The sequence below is a fragment of the Anomaloglossus baeobatrachus genome, unplaced genomic scaffold (assembly GCF_048569485.1).
Source record: "Anomaloglossus baeobatrachus isolate aAnoBae1 unplaced genomic scaffold, aAnoBae1.hap1 Scaffold_304, whole genome shotgun sequence".
In the NCBI taxonomy this organism is placed as follows: domain Eukaryota; kingdom Metazoa; phylum Chordata; class Amphibia; order Anura; family Aromobatidae; genus Anomaloglossus; species Anomaloglossus baeobatrachus.
Window position 1 is genome coordinate 41405 of NW_027442463.1, and position 24444 is coordinate 65848.

Below are 24444 nucleotides of genomic sequence, written 5' to 3' on the forward strand. Positions count from 1 at the left end.
TCAGGAGATGGAGCAGTGACCAGATCGTCCTCATTATAGTCAGGAGATGGAGCAGTGACCAGATCACCCTCATTATAGTCAGGGGATGGAGCAGTGACCAGATCACCCTCATTATAGTCAGGAGATGGAGCAGTGACCAGATCGCCCTCATTATAGTCAGGAGATGGAGCAGTGACCAGATCACCCTCATTATAGTCAGGAGATGGAGCAGTGACCAGATCACCCTCATTATAATCAGGAGATGGAGCAGTGACCAGATCACCCTCATTATAATCAGGAGATGGAGCAGTGACCAGATCACCCTCATTATAGTCAGGAGATGGAGAAGTGACCAGATCGCCCTCATTATAATCAGGAGATGGAGCAGTGACCAGATCGCCCTCATTATAGTCAGGAGATGGAGCAGTGACCAGATCACCCTCATTATAATCAGGAGATGGAGCAGTGACCAGATCGCCCTCATTATAGTCAGGAGAAGGAGCAGTGACCAGATCACCCTCATTATAATCAGGAGATGGAGCAGTGACCAGATCGCCCTCATTATAGTAAGGAGATGGAGAAGTGACCAGATCGCCCTCATTATAATCAGGAGATGGAGCAGTGACCAGATCACCCTCATTATAATCAGGAGATGGAGCAGTGACCAGATCGCCCTCATTATAGTCAGGAGATGGAGAAGTGACCAGATCGCCCTCATTATAATCAGGAGATGGAGCAGTGACCAGATCACCCTCATTATAGTCAGGAGATGGAGCAATGACCAGATCGCCCTCATTATAATCAGGAGATGGAGCAGTGACCAGATCGCCCTCATTATAGTCAGGAGATGGAGCAGTGACCAGATCACCCTCATTATAGTCAGGGGATGGAGCAGTGACCAGATCACCCTCATTATAATCAGGAGATGGAGCAGTGACCAGATCGCCCTCATTATAGTCAGGAGATGGAGCAGTGACCAGATCGCCCTCATTATAATCAGGAGATAGAGCAGTGACCAGATCGCCCTCATTATAATCAGGAGATGGAGCAGTGACCAGATCACCCTCATTATAATCAGGAGATGGAGCAGTGACCAGATCACCCTCATTATAATCAGGAGATGGAGCAGTGACCAGATCACCCTAATTATAATCAGGAGATGGAGCAGTGACCAGATCACCCTCATTATAATCAGGAGATGGAGCAGTGACCAGATCACCCTCATTATAATCAGGAGATGGAGAAGTGACCAGATCGCCCTTATTATAATCAGGAGATGGAGCAGTGACCAGATCACCCTCATTATAATCAGGAGATGGAGCAGTGACCAGATCGCCCTCATTATAGTCAGGAGATGGAGCAGTGACCAGATCGCCCTCATTATAATCAGGAGATAGAGCAGTGACCAGATCGCCCTCATTATAATCAGGAGATGGAGCAGTGACCAGATCACCCTCATTATAATCAGGAGATGGAGCAGTGACCAGATCGCCCTCATTATAATCAGGAGATGGAGCAGTGACCAGATCACCCTCATTATAGTCAGGAGATGGAGCAGTGACCAGATCACCCTCATTATAATCAGGAGATGGAGCAGTGACCAGATCACCCTCATTATAGTCAGGAGATGGATGTAATGACCAGATCACCCTCATTATAGTCAGGAGATGAAGCAGTGACCAGATCACCCTCATTATAATCAGGAGATGGAGCAGTGACCAGATCACCCTCATTATAGTCAGGAGATGGATGTAATGACCAGATCACCCTCATTATAGTCAGGAGATGAAGCAGTGACCAGATCGCCCTCATTATAATCAGGAGATGGAGCAGTGACCAGATCACCCTCATTATAATCAGGAGATGGAGCAGTGACCAGATCACCCTCATTATAGTCAGGAGATGGATGTAATGACCAGATCGCCCTCATTATAATCAGGAGATGGAGCAGTGACCAGATCACCCTCATTATAATCAGGAGATGGAGCAGTGAGCAGATCACCCTCATTATAGTCAGGAGATGGAGCAGTGACCAGATCGCCCTCATTATAATCAGGAGATGGAGCAGTGACCAGATCACCCTCATTATAATCAGGAGATGGAGCAGTGAGCAGATCACCCTCATTATAGTCAGGAGATGGATGTAATGAGTTACATTGTGTTTTCAGCTAGCACCGGTCCACACCTGTTGGATGTGCAGGTCAGTCTTTTTGATGTATTTGAAGTCCCTGATAGTGTCCTAGCCCACAAGTCATTAAAAGTGCCTGATAGTCTCCTCCGCCACCACTGAATTCATTAAAATCTCTGATAGCATCCTCCTCCACCATATAATTTGTTATTAGGCTCTAATAGTATCCTCCTCCATCAAACAATTCATTATTAGTCCCTGATAGTCTCCTCCCCACAATTCATTAAAGTCCCTGATAGCATCCTCCTCCACTACACATTTCATTATTAGGCTCTGATAACCACCACACAAATTATTAGTCCTTGATAGTCTCCTACCCCAGAATTCATTAAAAGTCCCAGATAGCATCCTCCTCCCTCAAACAATTCATTATTAGACCCCGATAGTGTCCTGCCCCACAATTCAGTAAAGTTGCGTGATAGCATCCTCTAATACTACGCAATTCATTATTAGGACCTGGTAGTATCTTTTACTGACACACACTTCCTTATTAGTCCCTTATAGTGTCCTAACCCACAATTCATTAAAAGTTTCTTATATTATCCTCCTACACCAATAAATTCATTATTAGGCCCTAATTGAGTCCACCACCACCACCACCACCACATTCAATATTAGTCTCTGATTAGGCCCTGACAGCATCTTACTCTACTACACAATTCATTATTAGGCTCTGACAGTGCTCTTCCATCCCACAATTCATTATTAGTCCCTGATCGTATTCTACACCACCACACAATTCATTATTAGTCCCTGATAGTGCCCTCCCCACAATTCATTATTAGGCCCTGATAGCGCCCTCCCCACAATTCATTATTAGGCCCTGATAGCATCTTCCTCTACTACACAATTCATTATAAGTCCCTGATCGTATTCTACACCACCACACAATTCATTATTAGGCCCTGATAGCAACTTCCTCTACTACACAATTCATTATAAGTCCAGGGGCATTTTGCAACCTATGTAACTATGTAACTACAAGTATCAGAGATTTCCTAATAGTTATGTGACGTTCAGAATGAGCTGCCGCTATTGGCATTTGTACTGTCATTTCTTCTTACTTACTTGTCTAGGAAACAGTGGTGTAAGACAAAGATGGGGTCATTACTGGCGATGGCGACTTGAGACATGGTTCCTCCACAGTACGCGTGAAACAGATTGTGCATAGACGTGGCAGGATTCTCAAACCTATTCCTAAAACCTGCAGGAAACAAATAGGAAATTACAGAAAAATAAGTTTGTGCTGAAAATGGCTCAGATGTTTCAGTTATTTGAGCGCGTAGTGCAGTGCACATAACAATATTGCGATGGGGTGATATGGTGGGTATCGTTTTGTCTATGTTCACACTGTTACTGATTTTAGGAGCCTTGCCTTTTTGCTCTGTATTATTCTGTGTAGACTCTTGATCACATCACGGAAGGTCCAATAATCCCCATCGGCAGTCTGGATGGGTCTATGCCTTTTGATACTCACTGTAGTGTTTTCATCCCTAGGTCTGGGGAGTGGGGCCTGAAAAACATCCAATCTGTTTGCTTACCCCTGGATATAAGGAGAGGGCCCGAGGAGTACGAGGGGTTGCTGATAACTATTTGGCTTTGTGATTTTTTTTTTTGTTTCTATGGTTACGAATGTTACATCACATGAAGTCTTATGTGTCTAATATATGTTTTCAAATTTATGTTTGTTGCTTATGACAACAGTGTTCTACGCACGCGGGAAACAAAATGGCGGAGTCTAATGCGATATTCACACATCTGAGAGCAGAGGAGGGTTACATTTCTTGTTTCTGCAAGGAAAGTCCGCGGCGGATATTCATGGTGATATGTCGCAGGCATTGGGGGATCAATGCTCTTCATATTCCACAGGTAAGAGCTGGGTTGTCAAATGTAAAACGGGCCACTTCAGCCCCAATGATGAGGAGCGTCCTGGACACCCGAGAGCGGTTGTTGTTCCGGAGATCGTTGCTGCTGTGCACAACCTCATACTGGAGAATCCATCAATCTCAGATAAAGCAATAGCAGACATCATGGGGATTGCCCCTGAGCCTGTCTGTGTCATTATCCATGAACATTTGGACATGAGGAAGCTTCTGCAAAGTGGGTCCCAAATGTCTGACCACAGATCAGAGAAGCATGTGTAGCACCCCATCGGGCAGATGTTTTAACCTACTCGTTGCCGAGCCGGGGTGCAGATCCTTCCACGTCATCATGGGGTGGCCTGGCTCGGTTCTGTTGCCCCGAAGTGTAGAGGAGGGAGGATTGGAGGGTGGCAGGGAGGATGGAGGTAGTAGTCGGAGGGTTTAGGAAAGTCTCTAAGTATTGTGACGCCACATGTGGTCCGCTGCCAGGGATGGGGGCCGCCACTGCAGGGTATCTCACCGTGGGCAGGTGTCAGGTTCAGCCAGAATGGTGTCGCTCCCCACAGGCAGAGCGGGATTACCCCGGGAGGATGGCAGGGGTTTGGTGGGAGCGCTGGGCATCGGCACCAGTTAAAGGAGAGGCATAGGCAGGGGCTGCGTTTCCAAGTGTTTTTACTCACAGGTCCTTCAAGCGCTGCCCGAGGTACTGTTCTCTTCCATGATGGGCTCCAGCCGATCCCGGATAGTCGGCGGTCACCGCCGGAGCCCGTGAAAGTTTGTTAGTGAAGTGTCCCTCTGTAGTTATTCAGAACCCGGGCCGAGCCTCCTGCTGCCACGCGTCCATGAGGAAAGAGGAACACTAACTCCAGTTGTCAGTGTGACGCCCTGGACACCCCAGGGGTCACAGGACACAACACCACCTACACCCCCACCACACTAGACAGGTAACACCTGTCACACATAAATCCCTGATTGTCTCCCTCAGTGTTACACAGGCACACCAGGTGGGCGGAGTCAGGCAGAAAGACACGCCCACCGAGGAGTCTGCTGGCCTGAGGCAGGAAAACAGCAGTTCAGTCTAGAGTGGTAGTTGAGGAGTTCAGTACAGCTCTGCGTAGGGCCTGGGTTGGAGCCCAGGGCCCTTAAACAGTCAGGCAGGCAATCATGAGTACTGCAGCACTACACCACAGCTCTGCACCCTGCACCAGATCCCTGCAACCGGGCCCTGGGACACACCGCCCCTACCCAGGGCCCTTAAACAGTCAGGCAGGCAGACGGCAGGGGCCGTCTGCAGGAGACCGGGAACACGACCGGTGGAACCGTAGGGACCGGGACAGGGTTGAAGCCCGCCGGAACCGAACCGGGGAGCCAACAGTTTACCGGAGCACCAGGAAGTGTACTCAGACCCTGACTAGGCCGTGGGCCACCATTTAGTCAAATTAACTGATTGAGGATCTGGACCTCCCGGGGTTCTTTCCCACCACAGTCCCGATTGACGGCAACAGCCCAACCCGACTGGATAGTAGCCACCGCCAGAGGCCAGAGAACAAAGGGCCAGCGCCTGCGGGCAAAGGAGCTCCTTCGGCAAACCCGCTGGGGAGCGGACCACCTGTGCTTAAGCACCGTGGTCCACTTACACTTAGGTGCAGGAGAAAGGGGGACTCTGCCAACCCGCCTAGTGGACTGCAGCCGGCTGTGGGCCTCCCGTCTTCCACCACGTTTGGTTTACCAGTGACTCTGTGTCTTTCAATCGTGAGTCCTGCAGCACTACACCACAGCCCTGCACCCTGCGCCAGCTCCCCGCAACCGGGCCCTGGGACACACCACCCCTACCCACGGAGAGGTTAACACCAAAGCTGCGCCCTGACACCGCTCCTGGGAGCCCCATCACCTTTACCGCAGCTGTGATGTCCACTATCACCACAACCCGTGGGTGGCGTCACGAGCAATCACCCGAAATTCCCGCATCCCCTGCGTGCAGCGCCAGCCTCCCCCTTACAGAGTGAAGTGACCCTGGGTCTGTGGAAGGCTCGAGCCACCGCCTGCAGAACGAGCACGGATCCGAGCGACTTGGTGGTCGCAGCCAAGGCCGCGGGGCGGTACATCAGTGCTAGATGTCATCCCAAGCTGTGCCCAGGAAGGTTCTTCTGTAAGTAGGTTTGTTGCTCCTACTTCTACCCCATGTGGTACCCGCCCCCTGTGGTTGTCCTAGTGACTGGGGAAGTCCCATGCTTCTTGAAAGTTGGCAACCCTGTCTGCCCTAGTCCAACCCCTTGTGAGTAAGTACCTGTTGTTGTTTGAGTGTGTTTTGTGAAGGCACCGGCATGTTAACCTCCTTCTGACCCGGGATAGATATTACCCCATAAATGTGGTGTAATACCTTGTGGCGCCTGAAGCCCAAGGGTGCCACACATGCGAGTGAAAACTTCCCGGACCATTTCAGTGTTTCCTGATAAGAACTTCCTGTATCTACTGGTCATTATGGATGAGACCTGGATTTATTTGTATGACCCTGAAAACAAGGAGCAGTCAAAAGACCGGAGGCACAGTGGTTCTCCTCGTCCAAAGAAGTTGATTTTGCAAAAATCAGCCACTTAGGTGATGGCGTCTGTGTTCTGGGATAAGGAGGGTGTGCTGCTAGTGGACTACCTTCAAAAGGGTTCCACCATCAATGAAAGGTATTACATTAAACTTTTGGATCAATTGAAGGCAGCTCTGAAGCCCAAAAGGCGCGGCAAGCGTCCAAAGGAATCTTGTTCCTGCAAGACAACGCCCCGGCTCACACTGCACAAGCGACCACGGCAAAACTGGCAGAGCTGGGCTTCCAGCTCTTTGACCACCCACCTTATTCACCAGATCTAGCTCACTTCGACGATCATCTGTTTCCAAACCTGAACAAACACCTCAAGGTACCAAATGTCACACCATTTCTGATGCCATGGCTGCTATGGATGCCTGGGTAGAGGCACAACTGAAATCCTTCTGTTTGCTATGCTTAAAGAACTTGAAATACCGATGTAAGAAGTGTGTTGTCATCAGTGGAGAGAGTGTGGAATAATGGAAAGTTTCATCATCCTATCTCATTTCTTTCTGGGTAAAGCTAAGAACTTATCAGCAGCCCCTTGTACAAACAGAAGCAGTAAATGGATCCTGTATTGAGCGCTGATGCTACGGCCAGCACTCCAGAGAGACTTCGAGAAACGCTGATTACCCTGGTAAGACAGCTGGAGAATTGTGACTTTTATCTCCCTTGGCATTTATCCGTGCTCCAGGACTATTTTACCCTCTTGTGTGGAGGATTGTTTTATGGACCTTTTGGTTTTCATGAACATAAAGGTTCTTAGGGCGGCGTCACACGCTATGATATATCAGGCGATATGTCGCCAGGGTCACGGATTCCGTGACGCACATCCGGCATCGTTAGTGATATCGTAGCGTGTGACAGCTACGAGCGACTGTGATCGAGCAAAAATATTCACCTTATCGTTGCTCATTGACACGTCGTTCATTTTCATAATCTCTTTCCTCCTTCTGCGTACCGGTTGTTCATCGTTCCCGAGTTAGCACACATCGCTCCGTGTGACACCCCGGGAACGACGAACACAGCTTACCTGCGTCCCGCCGGCAATGCGGAAGGAAGGAGGTGGGCGGGATGTTATGTTCTGCTCATCTCCGCCCCTCCGCTTCTATTGGCTGGCCGCTGTGTGACATCGCTGTGACGCTGAACGCACCTCCCCCTTCAGGAAGTGGATGTTCGCCGCCCACAGTACGTGTGACGGGGGGTAAACGACTTTATACAAAACGGGCAACAAATTGCCCGTAACGCACAAATGACGGGGGCGGGTACGATCGCTCAAGTGATCGCACGATATGTCGCCCCATGATTGATCGCTCTCAGTGAGAGAAACAAAGTTAAAATGTTGTAGTTGTGATACCTTTTAATGGCGACTAAAATAAAATATGATGTTATAAAGCAGCTTCCAGACATCTCAGGTCTCTTCCTCAGGCATGGTATGACAAAATATCTGAAGAAACACAAATATATGTGTGACGCCCTGGGCAAGCCAGGGGTCACAGGTCATGCACCATCACACCCTACATCCCAGTTAGGAACACCAAAGCTACTAAAATCCTTGTTGCCTTCCTCCAGAGGCTGGGTTTCACACCAGGGGGGTGGGCCAGGCGGTTGGCTCTGCCCACCGAGGAGGACCCAGCTCTGGAGGCGGGAAAAACCAGCAGTCAAGCTAGGGACGGAGAGGAGTAAACAGCTAAGATGAGCTAAGGAAGTGAAAGTAGTGAAGAGAAGTGGAGGTGGTAAAGGAGGAGTAAGAGAAGCTGAAGGAAAGTGAGAACAGTTACAGAAGGAAAGCTTGAAGTGTGTCCAGCTGTGTGCAGGACGGAGTCAGCAAGGTCAGGAACGGTGGTGATTGTCTGAAGGGGTGACCGTTTGGAAGTTCCTGGAAGGACCGCGGACGGGTAGTGACCCGGCGGTCTGGAGCAGCGTACCAAAGGACAGTCAGCACCAGGGCAGGGGCCTCTCGGACCCCGGCAAGGCTAGGAGTCGCCATAATTTGCCAAATCCGTCAGTGACGGGGACGCAGATCCCCCAACAACCAAGTCCCGATTGAAGGCAACAGCCCAACCTGTACAACAGAGACACCGCCACCGCCAGGGCACCAGTTTCTGAGGGCCAGCGCCTGCGGGCAAAGAGTAGAGCTCCTCCGGCCCAGCTTGAAGCCGGGGAGCGGGTTACCGGTGGGAACCCATCGCTACCAACACACGAACATTAGGTGCAAGGATAAGGGACATCACCGCTACCGACTGGGTGAGCAAGTGCAGCCGTCCGTGGGACCGACCAACCAGCCGTTTGTTTACCGAGGACTGTGTCACTGTCTCAGGCTGAGTGAGTACCACAGTGCCGCAAGGCACAGCGCTGCCCCCGCGTCCCTGCGCCCACCAGGCCCTGCACCCTGCGCTCCATCACCGGGCCCCGGGATCACCAACCCCTACCCACGGAGGGGCAACACAACACCTGGCTGCTCCGCATCACCATCCCCGGGAGCCCCATATTGAGCAGCGGTGGTGAAATCACCACAACCGTGGGTGGCGTCACGGACATTATCCCAACACCCCAAAAACCCCCTTTCACTTACGGGCGAGGAGCGCCGCTCGAGAACCTCCGAGATCCGGCCCACGGCTCGAGCCACCACTGAGCAGCGGCAGCCGCCGGACCCGAGCAGAAGGGGTGAGCGCGGTGTGCTGACACCCTCCTTCCCGCCCGCGACAACTTGGCGTCACGAACAGGATCCTACCGCTCTGCCGTTTGGTAGAGGTGCGCCTTATTACCGCCGGAGGTATCCGGCTGAAAAATTTCAAAAGCCGCCATCTTTGGCGCGAAAAGTTCCCGCTCGAGCGTCTTCTCGAGTAGCAGAGGCGCGAAGGCCAAGACCCCGCCCCAAGTGAGGAGGGGCCGAAAAAGAGCTAAGGGGGACGCGATGGCGGCTGGCTGCATGTAGCTGCAGCTATAAAAGCAGGGACGCCAGGACTCTGCAGACATCCCGTTCCTGGAAGAAGAAGTCACCATGTGGATGCCGTCCCGCGACACCGTAGCCCCCGCGCCTGGAACCGCGGCGTGGGTGGAGATCCGGACCGCGCAGCTCTACCAACGGCTGCAGGTGAAGATGCAGCTCCTCATGGAGGAGTGGGAGGCCGACATGGCGGACGTTGTAGCCACCGTGCGGAGACGCGAGGAGGAAGCGGAGAAAGGGAGGGTGAGTGACCCACGTCCCGATGCCCTGGAAGGGCCGGTCATCGCGGCTGCGGGGCCCGGTCCAAGCCCTCTCCCTTCGCTGCCTCCCTCGCCACCCGTCCCGGAGGCCGTGACCCCGCCATTAGGCCTGCTACCACCGCAACCGGTAGCAGTACCCAGCGTCCCCGCCCAGGCGGGCCAACCTGTAGCCGGAGCCCGTAGTAAACCGGAGGTGTTGCCGTGGAAGATTCCGAAGGTTGAACCGGAGGCATCCCCTAAAAAGTCCCCCGAGCCGGAGCCGATGACCCGCTCCGAGCCGAAGGCCCAGCAGCGGAAAGCCCCTATGCCCATCCCCCACACCTGGGCTGAGGTAGCGCCGGGATGTTGCTGCAAGGCAGCGCCCAAGGCCAAGACACCGCGGGACATGCCGCCCAGATTCCTGACAGTGGGCAATGTCCAGGATGTCCCGCGGGGCCCGACCCGTGCGCCGGAGCTCGCAGCAGCGCCGTATTGGGATAGGGAGCCGGTACCGTTGGGTCTGGAGATCGCTGAACGAGAACGGAAGAAGGCCGAGCTGGTGGCCAGGGCCATTCGGGAGAAAGAGAACCTCCGGCAAGCAACAGCCCGTGTCCGGGGACCGTTGTACGAGGGGCAGGTGAGGCGGTTTGATGTCCGCCGGGGCTACGGGTTCATTTACGAACCGGGCCTGGAGGCCGAAGTGTTCATAGCCCGGCGGGATGTGAATGCCCACCTGCCTGAGGAGCATCCTGGCCGCAATCTGATGCCGGGTGACATCGTCCAATACACCCGGTACTTTGGGGAGCGGGGGTGGTTCGCGCTGGACGCTAAACTAAGGAGGGGCCCAGAGGCCCGAGCGAGCGCAGCACTCCCTCCCTTGGCAGTGGCACCAGAGCTTGAGTATCCGGAGCAGAAGGGGTGAGCGCGGTGTGCTGACACCCTCCTCCCCGCCCGCGACATATGCACAAAACAGAGCAGAGGATGTATAGTAAAAGGACATTTACATAAACACTGAGCTTAGAGAGTGAATCCTTAATTAGCTTTCATTAGTGGTGTGAGTTTTATTTCCGAATAGGATTCCTTAATTTCCTTAGGGTACCGTCACACTTTAGCGACGCAGCAGCGATCCCACAAGCGATCTGCTACGTCACTACATGGTCGCTGGTGAGCTGTCAAACAGGCAGATCTCACCAGCGACCAGCCCCCAGCCAGCAGCGACGTGGAAGCCATGCTGCGCTTGCAGGGAGCCGGCGTCTGGAAGCTGCGGACACTGGTAACCACGGTAAACATCGGGTAACCAAGGGCTTGTTACCCGATATTTACCGTGGTTACCAGCGCACACCGCTTAGCGCTGGCTCCCTGAACTCGTAGCCAGAGTACACATCGGGTTAATTTTACCCGATGTGTACTTCCGGCTACACTTGAAGGGAGCAGGAGCCGGCACTGGCAGCGTGAGAGCGGGGGTAACGAAGCATGGTAGCGGGGGAGCGCTGGTAACGAAGGTAAATATCGGGTAACCAAGGAAAGGGCTTCTTGGTTACCCGATATCTACCGTGGTTACAGCTTACCGCAGGCTGCCAGACGCCGGCTCCTGCTCCCTGTACATTCAGGATTGTTGCTCTCTCGCTGTCACACACAGCGATGTGTGCTTATCAGCGGGAGAGCAACAATAAAAAAACGAACCCGCCCTGTGTGTAACGAGCAGCGATCTCACAGCAGGGGCCATATCCAGTGTCACACACACCGAGATCGCTAATGAGGTCACTGCTGCGTCACCAAAACCGGGACTCAGCAGCGATCTCACAGCAGGGGCCAGATCCAGTGTCACACACAGCGAGATCGCTAATGAGGTCACTGCTGCGTCACCAAAACCGGGACTCAGCAGCGATCTCACAGCAGGGGCCAGATCCAGTGTCACACACAGCGAGATCGCTAATGAGGTCACTGCTGCGTCACCAAAACCGGGACTCAGCAGCGATCTCACAGCAGGGGCCAGATCCAGTGTCACACACAGCGAGATCGCTAATGAGGTCACTGCTGCGTCACCAAAACCGGGACTCAGCAGCAATCTCACAGCAGGGGCCAGATCCAGTGTCACACACAGCGAGATCGCTAATGAGGTCACTGCTGCGTCACAAAAACCGGGACTCAGCAGCGATCTCACAGCAGGGGCCAGATCCAGTGTCACACACAGCGAGATCGCTAATGAGGTCACTGCTGCGTCACCAAAACCGGGACTCAGCAGCAATCTCACAGCAGGGGCCAGATCCAGTGTCACACACAGCGAGATCGCTAATGAGGTCACTGCTGCGTCACCAAAACCGGGACTCAGCAGCGATCTCACAGCAGGGGCCAGATCCAGTGTCACACACAGCGAGATCGCTAATGAGGTCACTGCTGCGTCACAAAAACCGGGACTCAGCAGCGATCTCGCTATGTGAGAAGTACCCCTTAGCTTAGTCCTTTGGGTATTAAATGTTCTTTCTTGCATCTGTTTAAATATCGCCCCATGTAACGCCGCCCTTAGGATTGTTCACCTATCTCTCACTTTGTTGATTGTGCGATACTGAAGAAGGACAACTGGTGGTAGCGGTGGGATCAAAAGTGCATGGCCTAATGGAGAGCGACCCAAAGAGTGAATACAGAAAGAGGACCACATCAAGTCTATAGAAGAAAGACAGATCTGGGCCTGAGCTACCAGGGACTGACTTAAGAGGCCTTAAGTGATCTACTGGTGGGTGCGATCCAGTCCCCCTCCTCCCAGATGTCTAATGGACAAGCGCTGAAGATGGGAACCCCAACCACAAAAAGCCAGTGGTTGGTGTGGTACGAAGAAGAGATGGCGGTTCTCGGCTCAGGCATCTCTCAGGAGTATAAGGAGGAGGCTGCTAGCTGAGCACAGCGGAGACAAGAAGCAATGGAGTCCGACAGAGAGCGTAAGGCGGCTTTCACACTACGTTTTTTTAACATGCGTCCTGAACGTTTTTTTAACACAAAAACGGATCCAGTGCAAATACGTTTTCATTTCAATGCATTAGTAATGGACTCGCGTCAACATGCGTTCACCTGCGTTTGCGTGCGTTATAGTCAGGATCCAGAGACTTGCATTTTTTTAATGTGGCACCCCAGGGTTGGCCCAGTAACAACACAAAGGGTTAACTCCCCACACACAACACCAAGACCTCCTGGCCAGAAGGGGGAGACCAAGCTGCTTCCCTGTATATTCTGGTGGGGGGAGGAAATGGTCAGTAGTTTCTGTTTGTGAGTTCAGTGCAGAGAACTGAGGAGAAAGGATCTGCAGGTTGGAAGCTGGCTTTAGCTCACCTCAGGATCCACTGACCAATTCCAGGCCTAGCCGAGGGTCTGAGGGAAGGAGACAGAGTACACAGAGGAACATTCCTGGGAGGCAGAGCATTGCAGAGCTCACCCCAGTGGAGCACACAGAACGGATGCTGGATCTGAGACTGCAGGTTACATACTGTACAGTTCCCACCAGAGAAGTGAGGATTCCAGATCTTTCACCTTTACCACAGACACAGCAACAAACGCAGAGTTCAGGAACATACTAGGAAGGACTCGAGTTGCCTGTCAGGTCGGTACCAAGGAGCACAGGGTCAGCTGCCTAGTTCACACAGCAGCAGGGCCACAGACACACAGTGCGGGCAAGGAAGCCAAAACGACCCGGCTGGGTGGGAGAAACCCTGAACCCCTCACAGACTCCGTGGACAGTACTCTGCTGTATACCATCATCAGTAAAAGACAAAGAAACTGCAAAACCGTGAGTCTGCCTGTTTATTGTGCTCGTGTCCTGCACTCCCCCCATAGACTACTATCACACTGCCCCGGGGAAAAGGCTCTACCCGTGGGGAGCCGTCCCATCTCAAGCTGCCTTCCATCACCCCGGAGGTTCTGCAGCAGCGGTGGTCATCTCTGATCACATTCCACGGGTGGCGTCACGAACATAACCCCCCTTTTTATTGTGGAACCAGGGAGCACAGACCGGGTCACGACACCGTGATCCCCTTTCCAGAAGCGACCCCGTGGCTCGGTTCTGGGTATCCCCTTAACCCCTGGCGACACATCTTTGGCGTCACGAACAGGATGCGGACTGGACCCGGCTGCAACCCGGGTGACGTGTGCCTGTAAAGACTTATTGCATCGCATAAAAGACTTGCCCTGTGAATTGTTGCAACAAAGAACGGACTTTAAACTTTGCAAAGATACCTGGAAAAATCCAAAAACATCATTGGTAAAATTTTCCAGGCGCCATCTTTAATCGCGCCATTAGCTGCTACGCGCGGGAAAACATCGTACCTAAACTAAGACTCCGCCCACTGCTTGCAGAGGAGGTGCGCTCGGTGCTGCGACCCGAACAAAAACGCAGAAAAGTGTCCCAGGCTTGCTGTCAAGAAGACTGGTGAAATTAAGGGGGCGCAAAGATGTCGCAGCAGGGAGACGCTGTTGTACCCGGCGGTGCAGCGGCACCTATCATGCCGTTCCTGATGCCGTACACCCCGGGTGCAGTGTGGCTGCCGCAGTACTCAGGTGAGCCCAACACACTTAATGACTTTATCGGAAAGCTAAAAATCTACTACAGCATGTACCCCCTGACAGAAGCTCAGCGTGTTGGTATGCTTATGGGACAGTTAACTGGCAATGCCCAGCGGGAGGCTACATCCTGGCCGGACGATGCAAAGGACACTGTAGAGCATATAATAGCTGGACTAAAAGCAGCTTTTGAATCCACTGCTGGCAGCCGGGCTAAAATGAGGTTCTTTGGATGCAAGCAAAAACCTAGAGAGAGCGCAAGAGACTTTGCCTTAAACTTGCAGGAGGCGCTCAGAGCACTTAAATTAGCAGAACCTGCCTTAGCCCCTGGAGCAGATAAGCTGCTGATAGACCAATTCCTGGATGGACTTTCATCCCCTTCCCACCGGGGACAACTGAGCATGATGGTGATCCAGGATCCAGGACTAACGTTTCCCCAGCTAAAGGATAGAGCCATCCGCCTCCAGCAGGTGGAGGAGCCGCAGGATATAGACTCTGTTCAACACCTTACAGTGGCACCCCAGCAGCCAGTAGTGCCGGTGACATCGGCCATGTCAGCGGCTGCTGCTAACCACCTGGAGCCGATCACTAATGAGGCTCTACATCAAAAGCTTGAAGCCCTTAGGCTACTTTCACACATCCGGCTTGAGCCCTGCGGCTCAATCCGGCTGTGCAAGCTATGCAACGGATGCGGTGAAAACACCGCATCCTTTGCATAAGTTTTTCCCATGCGGCCCGCCCGGTTTTTGCCGCTTGCGGCATGCTACTGAGCATGCGCAGTGGCAAAAACCGCATGCGGCGGCCGGATGCGGTATTTGCCGCATCGCGCCGCATCCGGCCGCCATAGGCATGCATTGAGAGATGCGCCGCATAGGCCGAATGCGGCGCGATGCGGTTTTTTTTGCCGCACGAAAAAACGTGCCAGGCAACGTTCCATCCGGCCGCCGCATCGGCTAAATCTGCCGCATGCGGCAAAAACCGGATGGAACGCAAGGCCATGCAGCACAATGCGGCACTAATTAAAGTCTATGCAGGAAAATCGCAACCGGCAGCAAAAAAAACCGGTTGCGATTTTCATGCAAAGTGCCGGATTGTGCCGCAGAAGAAAAACCGGAGGTGTGAAAGTACCCTTACAGACACTGTTGCTTCCATGGCTAGAATCGTCCAGGAGCTGCGTGGATCCAAGTCTGCACCCAAGATTGAGCCAGCGACCAGCAAGGAGGATGTCCCGTGGATGAGGCCTAGGAGATACCAAGCGACGAGAGGACGACCCAGCGACCGCTACCAGCCGGATGGACAGCCCATTTGCCGCCGTTGCAAGGAGCCAGGTCACTTTGCCCGTGAATGTGCTTTAAATGGGGATCCCCTGGGGAGGCGGGCCGCTCCTCAGGAATGAACTCTCAAGGTCCCTCACCCTGGCACGACAAGTATGTGGGAGGACGTCCAGTCATCCCCATCGTGCTGGATGGCATTCCGCTCAACGCCTTGCTGGACACTGGTTCCCAAATTACATCAATTCCGCATGTCCTTTATAAGAGGTACTGGGCTGATTCAGACGTTAGCAGTGGTCCATCTAATGTTGCATTGAATATATGGGCTAGCAATGGTGAATTAGTACCACAGGTTGGTTTCAGAGAAATGACCATTAAGATTGGGAGAGTAGAATTGCAGAACCAAGGTATTGCATTGTTGATGTCGACCGGCGAGAACGTGAACCACCTATGCTGCTAGGAATGAATGTGATTGAAAATTGTTTTGCAGAGGTAATTACTGTCTTGCAGCAGATCGCCGAGACTGCGAAACCTGGGCAACAGAGACTCCTGCAGAAGGAAATTAAAGTCTTGATGCTGAAGCAGCAGGTAGAAATGTCAGGAGGTGAAATTGGCAGTGCAAGGGTAAGTGACCCAATACCTATTGTAATTCCTCCCAAAACAGAAATGCTGGTCTGGTGTAGAGCCGCAATAGGCATCAGAGGGCGAGACTATCAGGCCCTGGTAGAACCCGTGTACTCAGACAGTAGGCCCACTGTACTGACGGCCAGAGGAATATTTGAGGTACATCGGGGAAGAGTGCCAATACGCCTTCTAAATTGTGGGGAAGATGAGGTCACTCTACCAAAGTATGCTACCATGGCTAAGCTATATACGGTTGATAACAACGCCATCACCACCGTTGAGCCCTTGAAGCTGTCAAATCAGGCGGAGGACAATGGCTCAGAGGGAAAGCTGGAGGATTGGTGCCAAAAGCTACATGTAGGTACCGATTCTACACCCTCCCATCAAAAGCATGGAGTATACAGGGTAGTGAAAGAATATGAAAAAATATTCAGCAAACACCCATTAGACTTTGGGCAGATCAAAGGGGTAGAGCACACTATACCCACAGGTAACCATCCACCCATAAAGGAGAGGTATAGACCAGTACCACCGGCTCACTACCAATGTGCCAAAGACATGCTCAAAGAAATGAAAGGAGCAGGGGTAATAAGAGACAGTTGTAGCCCCTGGGCAGCCCCACTAGTGCTAGTTAGAAAAAAGATGGGACCATGAGGATGTGCGTAGACTACAGACGGATCAACCGCATTACACACAAGGATGCATACCCATTACCTAGGATAGAAGAGTCATTGGCTGCATTAAAATCCGCTACTTACTTTTCCACCCTAGATCTGACTAGTGGGTATTGGCAAGTTCCTGTGGCAGAGGCTGACAAGGAGAAGACAGCGTTCACCACGCCGATGGGCCTCTGTGAGTTCAATTGTATGCCGTTTGGACTCTGCAACGCGCCCAGTACCTTCCAGCGACTGATGGAGTGCTGCCTAGGACATAAGAACTTTGAAACTGTCCTCCTGTACCTGGATGACATCATAATCTACTCCAAGACCTATGAACAGCATCTACAAGACCTGGCAGAAGTGTTTGAAGCCTTATCCATATACGGCATGAAAATCAAGCCATCCAAGGGTCACCTTCTAAAGCCAAGGGTACAGTACCTGGGACATGTTGTGAGCTCAGAAGGGGTAGCACCAGATCCTGAAAAAGTTACCGTGATCAGAGATTGTCCGAGACCCACCAGCGTGAAAGAGGTGAGGCAATTCCTGGGACTGGTGGGCTACTATAGAAGATTTATAAAAGGGTTCACGAAGCTAGCAGCACCCCTACAAGACATCCCGGTAGGACAGTCAAAGAAGTCTGCAGCCCGAAATCCTCCTTTCCAGTGGAGTGATGAGAGAGAAGAGTCCTTTAAGAAGTTAAAGTGGGCACTGACAGGAGAAGAGATCCTGGCATATCCAGATTACCATCAACCCTTCATTTTGTACACGGATGCCAGCAACGTAGGACTGGGAGCAGCATTGTCTCAAAAGCAGGAAGGCAAGGAGAATGTTATTGCCTTTGCAAGCAGGAAGCTCCGGCCTACAGAAAGAAACCCATAGAATTACAGCTCCTTCAATTTAGAACTACTGGCAGTAGTTTGGGCTGTAACAGAGCGTTTCAAACACTACCTGGCAGCTGCAGAATTTACCATCTTTACTGACAACAATCCGTTGACCCACCTGGACTCTGCAAAATTAGGTGCACTGGAACAGCGATGGATAGCCCGACTGTCAAACTACAACTTTGTCATCAAGTACAGGGCAGGCCACAAGAATGGGAATGCAGATGCCTTATCCCGGATGCCACACTCGGGGGACGTGGAAGAGGAACCGGAGGGACTGGAAGAAATTGAGCTGCCGGCCTTTCACCGTCCTAAGGTGGGACAGTATCAACCGAGTGTCTACCAAAAACAACAGCAGGCAACTCTCAACCCATTAGCACACCACGGATGGGCTGACACACAAGACAGCGATCCAGCTGTGAAGCTAGTGAAAGAACTGCTTACACAACAAGGTGCATACCCTAATCAGAATGCCCCAGATGAGACACAACATCTCTGGAAAGAGAGAGGTAAATTGTTCCTGTACCAAGTGAAGCTCTGTAGAAGGCACACCAATCCAAAAACACATGAGTTGGTTTGGCAGATCATCGTGCCCAAGAGAGACGTCAAGATGGTTCTGGAAGCTTACCACGACGGTGCTGGTCATTTTGGTTGGAAAAAGTTGGAAGTGCTCTTAAGAGAAAGATTCTACTGGGTTGGCATGAGAAAATCAATTGAAGATTGGTGTAGAAAATGCAGACCATGCAACCTCAGAAGAAAGGATCAACAGAACCAGAGAGCTCCACTTCAGTCCATAGTAACCAAGCAACCACTCGAGCTAGTCGCATTAGACCACGTCAAGTTGTCACCAAGCCGGTCTGGCTATGTCTATGTGTGACGCCCTGGCACAGCCAGGTTGTCACAGAAAGAGTTAATCCTCCTTGGTAATCTGATCTCACACGGTGCAGCATGACAAAGCACAGCCCCCAGTGTAAGGGAAAAGCAGAGGAGAGGGGAGGGGCTGGAGCAGACAGTGTGTGGAGAGGAGACAGGAGAGAAGTCTGGAGTGTAGCTCCCAGGCTGGGAGTGAGGCGTTCTCCAAAAGGGCCGGGGCAGGCCGTAGTGAGGAAGGGGCCAGAACAGGTAGCCGGAGCCGGGCGGTGGCCCCTCGGTACCTGGGTACCCGGATCACTACAGGGGAGTGATTCCCCGTCCCCGGCTGAGGAGAAAGAGAAAGAGAAAGGAGAAAAAGGCACTTTGCTGCAGGGAAGGAACAACCAGGGCTGCTGCACCGTGTGTGGGACACTAACACCCCCGTACCGAAGGCTGCGGACACCGGCAATTCTTAGTTCACCAGTGACTCCGTGTGACTTTCTTGTGAGTACACCCGTGCCCTCGGGCACCGCACTGCAGCACTGCGCCCTGCTCCCTGCTTACCCCATCACCGGGCCCCGGGATCACCAACCCCTACCCACGGAGGGGCAACACAACACCTAGCTGCTCCGCTTCACCATCCCCGGGATCCCCGTAGTGAGCAGCGGTGGTGCTACACATCACCACAACCGTGGGTGGCGTCACGGACAATATCCCAACACCCAAATACCCCTTTTACTGTGGAGCCTGGGATCACAGACCGGGTCACGCCATCGTGATACCCGCAGAAGTGACTCTGTGGCCCGGATCTGAGTACCCCTGGTCCCCGGGCGACACATTTGGCGTCACGAACAGGATAGAACCCATCCAGTTACCTGGAGGAAGTGCGCCTTATTCTGGACTGTCAGCGGTGATCCGCTGCAAAAATCTTAAAGTCGCCATCTTTCGCCGCCATTTTGGGCGCGAAAATCTCCCGCCCAGCACCTTCTTCCCCAAGCGTTGGGCGCGAAAAAGAGGCTCCGCCCCCTGAGAACGCGGGCGGAAGTGAAGCTCCGGAGGACCAGAAGCGAAAGGGAAACTTTAAAAGTTGCTGGAAGGACTGCTCCCGAGTACCAAGGGGGAGCAGAAAGAAGGAACCGCAGCTTATGTGACAAGGACTGTAAAGGCAGGGACGCCAGGACTCTGCTAGCATTTGGTTCCTGGAAGAGGCCGCCGCAGCGATGCACCGACCCGTTACCCCTGTTGCCGGTAGCGGAGCCCGCAGCGCCTGTTGGGGAGGACCCAGACCTGGGGTCTCCGGGCCTCACCTTTGTCACCACCCTGCCACCGGCCCCGGCAGTCCGCCCGGCCGCGACGGAGATGACGACGGCTCCGGCAGTCCGCCCGGCCGCAACGGCAGCAAAGTACCGGTCCCGTTGACCAATCTGGAACCGTTTCTGGACTGGGGTCAAGGGGTGCTGCCTGGGTTTTAGGGGCAGCACCAAGGCTAGGTTGTTTGGGTGGGTGACTAAAGGACCCGTTACACAGTTATTATTAAAAGTGTTGTTTGTTGTTGCAACGTTGAAGCAATGTGCATCCCGCTGTGGGAAGATTGAAAATGTTTAAAATGTTTTATTCTTTTCCAGTTTTAATAAATGTCGGTGCCTAGCCGGCCCGAGGACGGGCCGTGTTTTACCAAGGGGGTGTGTGACGCCCTGGCACAGCCAGGTTGTCACAGAAAGAGTTAATCCTCCTTGGTAATCTGATCTCACACGGTGCAGCATGACAAAGCACAGCCCCCAGTGTAAGGGAAAAGCAGAGGAGAGGGGAGGGGCTGGAGCAGACAGTGTGTGGAGAGGAGACAGGAGAGAAGTCTGGAGTGTAGCTCCCAGGCTGGGAGTGAGGCGTTCTCCAAAAGGGCCGGGGCAGGCCGTAGTGAGGAAGGGGCCAGAACAGGTAGCCGGAGCCGGGCGGTGGCCCCTCGGTACCTGGGTACCCGGATCACTACAGGGGAGTGATTCCCCGTCCCCGGCTGAGGAGAAAGAGGAAGAGAGAGGAGAAAAAGGCACTTTGCTGCAGGGAAGGAACAACCAGGGCTGCTGCACCGTGTGTGGGACACTAACACCCCCGTACCGAAGGCTGCGGACACCGGCAATTCTTAGTTCACCAGTGACTCCGTGTGACTTTCTTGTGAGTACACCCGTGCCCTCGGGCACCGCACTGCAGCACTGCGCCCTGCTCCCTGCTTACCCCATCACCGGGCCCCGGGATCACCAACCCCTACCCACGGAGGGGCAACACAACACCTAGCTGCTCCGCTTCACCATCCCCGGGATCCCCGTAGTGAGCAGCGGTGGTGCTACACATCACCACAACCGTGGGTGGCGTCACGGACAATATCCCAACACCCAAATACCCCTTTTACTGTGGAGCCTGGGATCACAGACCGGGTCACGCCATCGTGATACCCGCAGAAGTGACTCTGTGGCCCGGATCTGAGTACCCCTGGTCCCCGGGCGACACATATGCCTTAACCATCGTGGACCATTACTCACGCTTCTTAGTGGTGGTACCCGTGAAAGACCTTACAGCTAAAACAGCAGCTAAAGCATTCCAGACGTACTTTTGCAGACCCCATGGTTACCCAGAACAAGTCCTTGCAGATCAAGGTCCAGCTTTCGAATCACAGATCTTACAAGAATTCTGCAACATGTATGGCTGTAAAAAGATCCGCACAACAGCATACCATCCCCAAACAAATGGCTTATGCGAGAAGATGAACCATATTGTGATTGACCTGTTGAAGACCTTACCAGAGTCAGAAAGAAATCAATGGCCAGAGAAATTGCCAGACTTGGTGGACTTGTACAATCATGTCCCGGTGAGTTCTACAAACTGCACCCCCGCTTACATCATGCGTGCAAGGCCCGGTAAACTGCCAATTGATTTAGATATGGGAATTCTGAAGCCAGATGTGGAAGTTCAAGAATCCAATTGGGATACCCTACGTCAGCAGCAGTATCGCCAAGTACAAGAGTGCGTAGAGAAAAATCTCCAACAAGCTAGGGGAAGACAGGAGAGAACCTTCAACCAGCATGCTCTAGCAACCCCATTGCAACCTGGTGACCAAGTTCTCAAGAGGAAACGGCACACAAACAAATTGGATAATCAGTGGGAAACCACCCCATATACAGTCTTACCATCCAGTATGAATAATCCCAAAATGTGTCTCATCAGTAAGGATGAAGGAAGGACATCAGCTGTCGTGTCAAGAGATCAACTCAAACCGTGTCCTGAAACCCTGAAGACACCAGAAGTCACCTTACCCGTACAGGTACCACCTGTCAAGAAGGAAGAAGATGTATTCCATACAGTCTTAGGAGATTTCCCAAAAACATGGCCAAATTACTATGGAGCAGTAGTAGTCCCAATGATCGCCTTCCCTCAAGTGGCGGAACCAGCATCAGAACTCGTACCACAAGAAGTCTCAAGACAAGAAGAACTGGAAGTCGAAACCGTAGAGGAAGAACAGATTCCTGGTCCCAGTGAGCTTGCCAGTCCTACAGTCAGCCCCCCATCCTCACAAGTACCAGAAACAGCAAATAGGTACACTTCCACTCACACCATTATGCTAGGTACACCCAGTACACCAGCAGTACGCAGGTCACAGCGTAGTACTCAGGGTCAGATACCAGCAAGATATAAAGACTAATGTGGAATTGCATATAAAATGTACATATGTTATAATGTTTATATGAAAAACCGTAACAGTTTAGTGTACAGAAAAGGTGAGAGAAGAGTGGTGTAAGGTGGCAGCACGGAGAGTTACAACTTGATCACATTGTTGGTGGCCCGAGGGCCGTGAGGCCTACTGCACTTACGACCAAAGTAGAGACACCTGTAAGAAGCGTTTGGTTGTTTAAATGTTTATATAATTGCAACGTTAAGACCAAAAGCCCAGTACCTACAGAGACTATACTGTATGAACACTTATATATTTTTGAACATTTTGGACTCTTTTTGAACTTTAAGGTTTTTGTATTTTTTCCTTTTGAGACTCTGTATATATATAATTGTTGTGATAACTTGTTTGTTTGTTCCACAGTCCCGGAGTACTGTTCTTCACTAAGGGGGAATGTGGCACCCCAGGATTGCCACAGTAACAACACAAAGGGTTAACTCCCCACACACAACACCAAGACCTCCCGGCCAGAAGGGGGAGACCAATCTGCTTCCCTGGATATTCTGGTGGGAAGGGGAAATGGTCAGTAGTTTCAGTTTGTGAGCTCACTGCAGAGCACTGAGGAGAAAGGATCTGCAGGTTGGAAGCTAGCTTTAGCTCACCTCAGGATCCGCTGACCATTTCTAGGCCTAGCTGAGGGTCTGAGGGAAGGAGACAGAGACACAGAGGAACATTCCTGGGAGACAGAGCATTGCAGAGCTCACCCCAGTGGAGCACACAGAACGGATGCTGGATCCGAGACTGCAGGTTACATACTGTACAGTTAACACCAGAGAAGTGAGGATTCCACATTCTCTATCTGTACCACAGACACAGCAACAAAAGAGAGTTCAGGAACATACTAGAAAGGACTCGAGTTGCCTGTCAGGTCGGTACCAAGGAGCAGAGCAGAGCAGAGCCGGCTGCATAGTTCACACAGCAGCAGGGCCACAGACACACAGTGCAGACAAGGAAGCCAAAACGGCCCGGCTGGGTGGGAGAAACCCTGAACCCCTCACAGACTCCGTGGACAGTACTCTGCTGTATACCATCATCAGTAAAAGACAAAGAAACTGCAAAACCGTGAGTCTGCCTGTTTATTGTGCTCGTGTCCTGCACTCCCCCCATAGACTACTATCACACTGCCCCGGGGAAAAGGCTCTACCCGTGGGGAGCCGTCCCATCTCAAGCTGCCTTCCATCACTCCGGAGGTTCTGCAGCAGCGGTGGTCATCTCTGATCACATTCCATGGGTGGCGTCACGAACATAACCCCCCTTTTTATTGTGGAACCAGGGAGCACAGACCGGGTCACGACACCGTGATCCCCTTTCCAGAAGCGACCCCGTGGCCCGGTTCTGGGTATCCCCTTAACCCTTGGCGACACATTAACATTTTTCAAAAACGCTACTTGTAGCATTTTTGAGCTGCGTCGAAATACTGCAAGTCGCTGGATCCTGACTAAACAGCACGCAAACGCATGTGACCAAGGACGGAGCTACACATTATGAGAAACATCTGGAAAAGGGGAAACTGTGCCTCCCACGTGCTCTCTATCCGGTGGGGGACAGATGGGCCCATGGCATCACACACCAGTCCAAAACAAAGATGCACAATCTTGTTAGCGAATACTGTCATGCACAGGGCTGTATTTTGCTTTCGTGCTGCCCTAGGCACTTTAAGTGGTCGCGCCCCTTAGTGACAACGTAAAACTGAGTTTTCGCACACGACATCTGTTTAAGGCAGATCTACTCTGTAAAACACTTTAAAAAGTATCAATGAGAAACGAAGGGCACTAACCCCCCCCAATGGGGATCACCACAGGCACATCAAAACATAGCATGAGTATAAAATATTCCCACCGTCCCCACTTATATACTGTGACTGTGACACTGCCCCTAATAAACTACACTACCCTCCCTTATAAATTATACCCACCACACCTTCCTCAATTATGAAATATGATCTGCACATTGTCCTCACATCATGCAGCCCCCTCCTCACAATGTCCCATGCATGCTGCCCCCTCCTCACAATGTCCCATGCATGCTGCCCCCTCCTCACAATGTCCCATTCATGCTGCCCCCTCCTCACAGTGTCCCATGCATGCTGCCC

General features: G+C 52.3%; 1 protein-coding gene across 1 annotated transcript in view; it reads right to left on the reverse strand.

The window, feature by feature from the left end:
* Positions 1-24444, reverse strand: part of LOC142268483 (tyrosinase-like) — a 114861-nt gene that overhangs the window by 12169 nt on the left and 78248 nt on the right. The window contains exon 3 of the mRNA XM_075332360.1: positions 3236-3371. Coding sequence (XP_075188475.1) covers positions 3236-3371 — 136 coding nt within the window. The remainder of the gene's footprint in view (positions 1-3235; positions 3372-24444) is intronic.